This window comes from Hibiscus syriacus, unplaced genomic scaffold (genome assembly GCF_006381635.1).
Source record: "Hibiscus syriacus cultivar Baekdansim isolate YM2019G1 unplaced genomic scaffold, ASM638163v2 tig00112000_pilon, whole genome shotgun sequence".
Taxonomy (NCBI): Eukaryota; Viridiplantae; Streptophyta; class Magnoliopsida; order Malvales; family Malvaceae; genus Hibiscus; species Hibiscus syriacus.
The window spans coordinates 1,236,156-1,246,050 of record NW_024063235.1 but is presented as its reverse complement, the minus strand read 5'-3'; the positions used below and the strand labels follow the sequence as shown (position 1 = coordinate 1,246,050).

At 34.8% G+C, this 9,895-nt stretch overlaps 2 protein-coding genes across 2 annotated transcripts; one reads left to right on the top strand and one right to left on the bottom strand.

The window, feature by feature from the left end:
• Positions 1 to 384: 384 nt before the first annotated feature.
• On the top strand, positions 385 to 2,487 carry LOC120174048. The gene is made up of 6 exons (XM_039181033.1): positions 385 to 495; positions 681 to 745; positions 1,257 to 1,373; positions 1,522 to 1,590; positions 1,753 to 1,819; positions 2,206 to 2,487. Exons 1-6 carry the CDS (start codon positions 385 to 387, stop codon positions 2,296 to 2,298), a joined length of 522 nt encoding a protein of 173 aa, XP_039036964.1. The 3' UTR covers positions 2,299 to 2,487.
• A 2,173-nt stretch (positions 2,488 to 4,660) lies between these two features.
• Positions 4,661 to 8,053, bottom strand: LOC120174110 (protein SIEVE ELEMENT OCCLUSION A-like). Its single transcript, XM_039181079.1, has 6 exons — positions 7,842 to 8,053; positions 7,584 to 7,685; positions 7,074 to 7,492; positions 6,884 to 6,990; positions 5,652 to 6,223; positions 4,661 to 5,387 (listed from the first exon to the last, which is right to left on the bottom strand). Exons 1-6 carry the CDS (start codon positions 8,025 to 8,027, stop codon positions 4,773 to 4,775), a joined length of 2,001 nt encoding a protein of 666 aa, XP_039037010.1. The 5' UTR covers positions 8,028 to 8,053; the 3' UTR covers positions 4,661 to 4,772.
• Positions 8,054 to 9,895: the final 1,842 nt, after the last annotated feature.

The following is a 9,895-nucleotide window of genomic DNA, read 5'->3' as shown; positions in this document are numbered from 1 at the left end:
TAGTGAAAAATGGGCTGCTTTTTTCTCCATACTCTCCGATCACTAACGTGTACTATGCTTGCCATAGTTTGAGAACATTGGTGCCTCTAATTCTTCAATCAGTTATAGTTTTGGTTCCTAATTTTATAGATGGTTATATATTTGCTTCATTATATTTCACAGATACCTCTTGTCGCTGAACGAAAAGTTTGGGGCTGCTGTCTTTGCATCGTTGTTCCAGTCACTGCTTTGCTTTCTATGATTTACCTCTCAGGGAGTTTATATGTAGAACCAGAAGCTAGGGAGGTATGTTTGCCATTTTTGGTCCTACATAACATGACTCTGCTTCTGCTATTTAACTTTCTATATGTAATGTGACCGTGTGGCGGGTCTATTGTTATGAGAATGACGATTGCACAGCTTAATATTCATGGATTCCCTTCTGGTTCCTTCTTTTATCAGCATATAGTTGAAGATGCTATCGATTTACTTTGTGAAAAAAAATTCTCCATAGGTGTAAGTTCGAAATTCCTAGGCCGCTTTTATCTCCAATTAACCTAAAAGCTTGACTATGAGTTTTCCTTTTGGAAGTTGATGCATAAATCGAATGGAGAGTGCTATGTTGGTTGGATATCTGTAATGAAAGTTTTTCTGTTTGTGCAGAGAGCATTCACAAGGAGAGTGGCTGATGTTTTGAAAAGCTCAAATGTTCGAAAGTTGTCCTCTGGGATGAGGACCTTGGAGTTGAACATTTTCACCCCAAAGAGTACGTTGAATGCAATTATCTGTATAGATACCGTGTTGTAAACTTGCTACTCATTTCTGTTACTTGGAAAAATGAAATCCTATCATAATTCAAGTAGAAAATTTTGCTAATAAATGTATGTTGCATGGTAAATTTATGAAAGATGCAGTTAAATAACTCGGGTTCTCAGGCATGCGCAAACGTGGAAATTTACGATGGCTTTTGTTGAACAATTCCTCTATTAGTAGTGTAGTGGTGATAGGCTGATAGCCATAGACTAGTCTTGGTGATACCCTGCCTATTTGTTTTTGGTTCAATCGAATGACTGTGGAGCCTGATAGAGATGATTTGGTTAAACTTGTTACCTAGAGTTGAAATTGCCTGACAGTTTGTGTTTGGATGTTCGGTCTTTGCTCTTCTAGTTGGAGCTCAAAGTACAGTGTTATGGATCTCACATAGCTACATCCTATATAATTTCTACTGATAATCTATTTTCTAGAGACTCAAAGGTTAACTTAATCGGATAACTCAGGTATGTGTCGATTATTGAGCATGAAGGGCTGGAGATATCGCAGCCTGCACTCGATCGTTCTAAATCAGAGTTACATCACCAAATTACTGCACGTGAAAGGAAGTCAATAGTGCACAGGTTCTTGTAGTAATTTGTTTCGTGAAATCTCTTCTGAAGGCTACTTGTGCTATACATTGCATATTCTGAATACATTCGTTTAATACCTACCTAGTTTATTGAAAATTTTCACCTAATTTGCTTCATTGTGTATGGTTTCTCGTTGTAGGAGAACTTTCAAACAACAAGTAAATGGGAAGCGTTGTGATGGCCATAGTAAAGACCCTCCATGCACAGGGTAAAATACCAGTGAAATTTCTAAATATTTTTCAGTGGAAAATATCAATTATTCTTCATAAAAGAACAGTGTTTTCTTTTCTATTTTTATGCAACTGGATGAAATTAACTAGTTAGAAACCTCTGCTTGATGTTGGTTTTGATTGACAAGAGAATGTTACAGGTGGATAGAGATGATGGCCCCTGTTTTCTCGAGAGCTGCCTGGCGTTGTGTATGGTACATGATTCAGGTTTGCCTTTAACACTTGAGGATTTATTATTGCCTATTTTCCTTCTTGTTTAGGTGGGACACTTATAGTTCAATAGCTATATATGTTTTCTATCATATTGTTTAATGCTAAATACAAGATAATACATGTATGATATGGAGCTAAATTTAAGTGAAACATGATTCTTGGATTAATTTAATGATTGATGAGAAGCTAGCCTGCTTTTTTTTGTCGAGAGCTTTCTATATTCTACTGTATTTTTCGTGCTCGAGTTCTGCATGCACCATTGAATATCCCTTGGTCTTGTTATTTAAAGGTCTATAAATCTGAGACATCTGTTTTTTCGGTTTTTATGTCACATCCTTGGCTGACTGTTATATTCTTTTATTTAAACATCTATTTCCCAGAATGACTTGATCCATGCCTGGGACTCGATATGCAACTTGGTTATTGCGCACAGGCAAGCTGCTTCAAGTGCTTCTATGTCTTATTTTGCGTAGCCGAAACAATGTTGCTTAACCTGTTCTTAAATAGGGTGATCGAACCAGCAATATTGGTATTGTGGATTCCGAGTATGTAGTCCACCACAATCGTCCTTCCCTAGGGGTTGTCAATGCGAAAAATCACTCTAATGTTGACGGCCGACGGCCAGACAAGGTTAGAAATTTAAAATCTATATCAACAAGATGCTAAAAGAATGCTGCTTGACCTGCTTTTTAATATGGTAATCGAATCAACGGTATTGTTGTGAATGCTGCCTACTTACTCTGCCACTATCCGATGCTATCAGACGCGGTCGGAAAGAATCACTCTACTCTTAAAGGAGGACATCAAAAGAAGGTTAAAAATTTAAAATCTATGTCGATAAGATGTGAATGGTACATTATTTTCTGTATTTAATCAGTTTTCATACTCGAGAAATGGCCATCCATTTTCTTTCTTAATCCATTTGTGGTGCACTTGGATACTTTATCTTGGCTAACCATATGGTCTGTTTTTGTACTGCAGAAATCTCATCATCCACAGTCCAAAGAACCTAGAGTAGAAGATGTTGCCTTCCTTAGCACGGAAAACTTACCTTCTTTCTCAACTTTATCAATGTTTCTATTCATTCGATTCGTAATTGTAACTTAGATTCATCGTCGTATTCTAAATCTAGAACCGCCTGGTGTTTATAACAAATGCTCTGCCTGTATAAGTCCTATCATGCTATCTAGGGGTGACAGGGTGTAGATATAGTGGGAGGAGAACTTATTTGGCCCCTTGTTGATTATCTTCCATAAATAGAAGTTGAAAGCTTTAAATATTATAAGATGACACAAGACTTGAACATCTAGGAAACATGTTTATTTCTAGGCATTGGCTAACTTGCCAATCATTTAGAGTTCGAATACACCGGTTATACTTTTCGTATTATGATTTCGATCTGTATAGATAAGGAGGCAGTCCTTTGTTGAGTTGTATCTTTTCAGACGAAGATGGGAACATGCTGTCGAGAACGATAAGTGCTGGGTCGATCCGTATCACTAGCTAACGAATATCGCCTACGCTCTCCGGTTCAGATCGACTCGGGTAAAGCTGTGTAAAATATTATACACCATTGTGCATAATAGTCATAGATGTTGCTGTGTAGAAGAGAGTGAGCTGAGTTCGGTTACTGCTCTGGTTCATTTGTTTATATTTTGGGTAAATTACACGTTTAGTACGTAAACTATAACGTTTGTTTCGTTTTGGTACCTAAACTTTATATTTTCAAAATCATATCCAATGTTTAGTTTAAGTTTCATTTTGGTAGTTTACTATTAAAAACTTAACGGTGATGCCACGTCATCATTGAAAAAAAAATAGTTTTTAACGACGGTATACCAAAATTAAACCAAAATTAAACATTAGGTATGATTTAAAAAAATTTAAGTAATAAAACAGGACAAAAGTAATAGTTTAAATATTAAACATATAGTTTACATTTATATTTAATAAAGTCTTGGATTACATTGTTTTATTATTTAGTGCAATGAAGAAAATAATAAGAGCCTTCTTAACTTTTCCTCCCTCAATATCTTTGAATTGACTACTTCGTTGGTACGAAACTTCAACCTTATTTCTACTAAATATACCGCTTCAATGATAAATGTGTCGGCTTTGAATGAAGATCTTTGCTCATTTTTAAATTTATTTGTGTTCGGTTAGAAGAGTATTTGCTAAAAATATTTCCAGGTAGACTACATACATGACAATTATTTATGGGAAGATTTTAATTACACATTTAATCTTAAATACTTATGCATTATATTAATTTGGTCTTAATTTTCATTTAGTTCAATAATTTAATCCTCAAATCTCAGGATGACATGTATTACCATTTCATTAGAGTTTTTTTTTAATTTTAATTTATTTAAATAGTAAATTTTGTATCCAATCAGATGGTGATATATGTCACTATCTAGTCAACATTTGGTTGGATGAAAAATAAATTATAAAAAAGGTGTTGGAGGGAGGGATCAAATTGTCATCATTCGGTTGCATGAAAAAAAAAATTAAATAAATTAAAATTATGAAGAAAAAACTCTTCAATCAAATGGTGACCCGAGTCACCATATGATTAGAAGATTAAATTAATTTAAAATCATATTCAAATTGATATAATGCATAAGTATTGAAGACTAAATGTATAATTATATTAATTTTTTTAACTACCGGGTCAACTCTTTCATCAAATGTTAATGATATGTGGCTTGATTGACATTGTTTAAATAGTTAAATGATTTGATTGATAAAATTAAAAAATTTCTATAATTAAATAATTATGAGTATAATTTACTCGATATTTTATTTATATTTAATTATTTTAATGTCATATATATTATGCTATCAAAACAAAGCATACCACATCTTATTCACCATCACATGTGTTGAAATGTCACTCCTAAGGATGGTTATAAATTAAAGGTGCAAAGTATTTTATGTATTTAATTTACTCGTCACAACAACGGTACGTATAAAACATGTCCATCACCTTGGAACACTCGGGGCAAACCATGATGCCAGGGACCCCACCCAGAACCGGCAAATGAACTTTGATGCAGCCATGGACATCGCTCGATATCACCCCTTTGTAATGCTTCAAACCTTCCAGGAACCGGAGCCCTGTCGTGTCTTGTCTCCATTTCTGGTAGTTCGACATTATGGCTAGACCCGTTCCGCCGTCGGTCGTCACCATTGTGTCAGGTCCCATTGAGAAAATGGCCCACGCTTCACCTTTTACGCCATGGCCTACTACTTTCAGGGCTTCCTGGATCACTATGTCAGTTTTGTAATTGGTGACTGTCTTCCCGTGTCGGATTTTGGAGTACAATATGCTCTCGAGTCGGGTCCAGAATCGCCATCGGAATTCGGATTCAATGAGGTTGATGTCTCGACCGAGGTCAGTCTTGGATAGCCCCAACTTGGCTTTGTTATTTCCCACGTATACTAGTTTTAAACAAACGCCGGCGGCGTACGCGGCGTATTTGACTTTCTCGGTAAATTCTTGAATCCAAGAAATGTCTCCGCCTCCGAACAAGCAAACAAACGACGTACGATTCTCTACCTGATAAACAGTGACGAATTCATAAATATTTCTTTAGGTCAACGCATATATATATATATAATCACAAAAATTTTATACCGGGCAGGCACAATCAACATAATAAATCGCTAATCGAAGGAAATTCAGATTTTAAAGTGTACAACATATAGTTACTCTAACATAATGGTGCATTCTTCACTACTAATGAATCAATTATTTCGAATGATAAAAGAACCCAATTATTATATTAAAATTCGAAAGATTCATATCATATAATGTACGTACCAATGAACGTATGTCCGGAACGATGAACTCATCAAGCAACAAATCAAGCTTCCAACCTTTACGTTCGTCAATGGAATTCCATAGAATTTGTTCAGCTTTGTCACTAAAAGGGAAAGCCATGTTGCCCCATACCCACAACATAGGCAGAGCATTTTGGCATAGGACTTCCCCGGCTGGAGTCACCGACACTGCAATCGCCTGCCTTATGAAATTCCACTCTCTCTTCACAGACTCGACCACGTCGGCTTCGATCCTCGACGGCTCCACCGCCACATTCCATTTCATCAACTGTTTAAGCTCCCAAAACCTTTTCACATCATACGTCGACAAGTCGACAATGGGGAGCCAAACAATCTCGTACATTCGATCGGTTCTCTGGTACAACCAGTTAAGCACCTTGATCTCTTCGACGGAGATGTCGAGATCCGATATGAGAAACAGAACATGCTTGTTCCTTAAATATTCGTTCACTTGAATCCTAATGTAATGCATGATTTTATCGACGAGTTCAGAAATGCTGATTCTAGGAATAAGTTTGGTAATGTCTTCGAGTGGGTACGGTGTGTACTTTTCTGCATGATATCAGCATTGATTGTCAAAAAAACCGTTGAATGTAATTTTAAATTCTTATATATTTTAGATATTTTTAATTTTAGAGTTAATTATATTACATTATATTATATGTTTTTAAACTATGATTCTTATTTTAAATTGATTCATAAATTCTTTAACATTCTAATTTCATCCTCAAACTACGACTCATTTTAAATTGGTCCTGCACTTTTGAAAATTCCAAATTCACCCCCAATCTATGGCTCTTCTTCTATAAGGATCCCCAAAGTTTTGAATAATTGTGGGAAGGTAATCGGAATATTCAAAAGTTTGGAGATTAATTTAGAATGATAGTCCTAGTTTGGGGATGAATTTGGAATTTTCAAGTAGCTTAGGGATGAAATTAAAATAGTCAGAAGCTTAAAAATCAATTTAGAATGAAGGTCCTAGTTTGAGGGTGTATGGTGTAATTATCTCTATTTTCTATTGATAATCTATTTCCCTCCTATATAATTTTATAAGTTGGCTCCTTAAAACATAATGATTTCTCTCCTAGCATAAAATCTTATGTTCGATTCTGATCATGTGTATAAAATTCAAAAATTAAAACGGATTATAGATATCTAAATTTATTAGTTTAAAAGAAAACTAAAATCATAACAATTACACAAAAGACTTACCAGCATCCCCCTGGCAAATCAGTAGCTTCTCTTGAAGGATATTATTTATGAGGGTAACCTCTTTAGCCAACTCAATCAATTCTTGGATTGTGGATTCCAAACTGTCCCTGCAAATCAGAACACAAAAGAAAAGGATAATCTTTTTTATAAATCAAGTTGAAAATGGTTAGAGTTTGGGTCTAATGCTTACTTTTTCTTGTTTAAAATGGTTATAATTCTCAAAACAATGCCGAGGATCTTGTAGGCGGCCATGGGAGAACAAGCCATGGCATCTTTGATGGAGTGAACCTCTTTCGGAATGCGAGAAATGGAAGGTGCCAGGAAGGCCACATTCGTGTTGACAACGTCGATCATGGCCTTGAGAAGTCCGATGCGTTCGAGCACCGTGACGTCTATGGTGCTGGAATGGTGGCCCTTGAGGGTCTCGACGTACTTGGCGATGGGGTCGGTGTTGCGGTGCTTCATGAGCATCGACAACTCGCCGATGCTGCAGGCGAAGGCTGCCATTGCCAGCACCACTTTGGCGTTCCATGCGTAGTCTCTTAGCCTCCGGAGCAGCTGCATTGTGGTTTCATCCACACCACTTCCTACTGATGCACAGCATGACATCTGCAGTTTTTGTTTTGTTGCAGTCAAAATAATCAAAATTTTCATTATTATAATAATGGGAAGAGGATTGAGGAAAGAAGAAAGAATGTACCTCACAGGAGATACTTCTGATGTCTTCCAATGCTTGACGCATGCCACTCACATTCTCCAGCCTGTTGATCATTTCGTTTAACTCTGCATATTGATCCCCACCCTACACCAAATATATACATATAAACCATTCATTTTCTAAGGGTCTGTTTAGAGGGTGAAAGTTTTCTCAAGACTTTATTAGCAGACATTTGATCATTTTCTAAGGGTCTTCTTCAAAATATATATGTAGGTATATAGAAAGATAAAGAGTTAGTACCTTGGAAGAAGTGGTGGCAGCGTTTTGGAAAACGCTAGTAATGAGGTTAACAAGATGTTGAAGATCAACTTGATGAGGGTGGAAGGAAGTATGGCAACTCAGTATCTGCTCCGACACTCCCGGCGGAACCCAAAGTACCTGAGTGCCACTGCCAATGCCAATGGTGGATGATGTTGCTGCTTCCATACCGATTAAGCTGTTTCAAACTCAAACTCAAAGTGGCAATTCTTAGCAACTCTCGAGGATGGACTCATTGTCCATTTAAAGCAGTGCATGAGACGTGAGTCACATTATCAGTAAAGCAGATTAAAGCATATTCTTTGTGTTAATTACAAGTTACTATGAACAAATGCTACCTGCCATGCATTAAAAAAAACCCTTAGACAACTTTATAAGTTATAGCCTACACTACACGTTTAGTACCCAAACAATTACTTTTGTTTTGTTTGGGTACCTAAACTTTATTTTTTTTCTTCAAAATCATACTAATGTTTAATTTAGGTTTCATTTTGGTATCCTGTAATTAAAAACTTTGCAATGACGTTGATGTGTCACTATAAGATAATGTCACATCATCATTGAAAAAAATAGCACATAACAGTTCTGTTAATTTTTTAACAGCAAGATACCAAATTAAAATATAAATTAAAATATAAATTAAACGTTATACATAATTTTTCAAAAAATAAAAAGTAGACATCAAAACGAAACAAAAGTAATTGTTTAAGTACTATTACCTTAAGTTATAATTGCTTTTGAAGACACTACTTTATCTTTTTCATTGTTGCAAATTCCTTTTGCCCTATGGTGTAACTGGTATGGAACTGCAAACTTGTTCATGAAAAAAGGGAACTCATGATTATATGCTTTTAAAAGGGTAGGTACCAAAAAAAGAGAGAGAAAAAAAGGCGATATGCATAATGCCAAAAGCATATGATTAAGTGAGCCCATTAAAGTTTTCTCTATGTTCGTTACTTGGAAATGAATCCTTCATCTTACTGGCGTGCAGGAAGATCTGGAGTAGTTTCCCCTTTTTGTGTGTGTGTGAAAGTTTAATCTAATTTATGTTAATTTTTTTAAAATTATATATTGGTATGTTGATTGGCTTATGTATTAATTTGGTTTAATATGTTATTAATAAGAATATTTTTTACTTTATCAAACTCAATTGAAAATTAACAAAAAGGGGAAGCTATAATAAAAAAAAATTGGGTAAAATAGATCAGAGACCATTGATCGATGCTTAAATGATCATTTTCATCTATAAATTTTTAAAAGTTATAAACTAATCATTAAATTTATAAAATGATTACAAAATGATCACTATGATATTATAATAATTGTAAAATTTGATAAATTTATTGATTGTTTTGCAATAGTTTGATAAAATTTAATGACTATTTTGTAACATTTGAAAGTTCTATGACTAAAACAAACATTTTAGTATAATTCAATGATTTTTATGTACTTTACCCAATTCTTTTACCATAATTCAATATGGTTAGTTGATATATCATATATCTCTTAAGGGATATATAAAACACCCTAAACTTGACCCGTTATAGATGATGAGCCTACAATGTTACATTAGGTCACCATAGCAATCACCGATTTTTAAAAAAAATCACATGATTTTGATAATTTCATATAGCCATAATCAAATAAGTAACAATTTACAGAATGTTTATATAAAATTGGAGCTCCGTAATGATTTAGTATAGATTAAAGTAACAAATATAAAACAGTTACATACCAAAACACAAAGTAAGGGTCCTATGAATACATATACCCTCTAAAATAAACCATCATTGCATTCTAAATAATGTTATTGAAAGTCCTGCAATGATGGTACTCCTTAGGAACAAACCCTAATCTACTAACCTATGAACAAAAATATTCGAACGTTGAGTTTTACAAGTCTAATGACACTCTTCTATTAAACTATACTTTGCGCAGTTCATAAATATAGGCCTACAAGACAAGTATAATCAAAGAGGCATGAGTTTATACTTGTGTTACCACCAAACCATAATTATCATGCATATCAACAATCA

What these genes read in the sequence shown, in the direction of transcription:
- LOC120174048 (XM_039181033.1), top strand. Translation starts at nt 385, where the DNA reads ATGACGATTGCACAGCTTAATATTCATGGATTCCCTTCTGGTTCCTTC. An exon ending in AGGAAGTCAATAGTGCACAG is followed by an intron (nt 1,374 to 1,521) that starts GTTCTTGTAGTA and finishes TTCTCGTTGTAG; the next exon opens with GAGAACTTTCAAACAACAAG. An exon ending in AAAGACCCTCCATGCACAGG is followed by an intron (nt 1,591 to 1,752) that starts GTAAAATACCAG and finishes AGAATGTTACAG; the next exon opens with GTGGATAGAGATGATGGCCC.
- LOC120174110 (XM_039181079.1), bottom strand. Translation starts at nt 8,027, where the DNA reads ATGGAAGCAGCAACATCATCCACCATTGGCATTGGCAGTGGCACTCAG. An exon ending in CTGCCACCACTTCTTCCAAG is followed by an intron (nt 7,686 to 7,841) that starts GTACTAACTCTT and finishes TATTTGGTGTAG; the next exon opens with GGTGGGGATCAATATGCAGA. An exon ending in TCAGAAGTATCTCCTGTGAG is followed by an intron (nt 7,493 to 7,583) that starts GTACATTCTTTC and finishes CAAAAACTGCAG; the next exon opens with ATGTCATGCTGTGCATCAGT.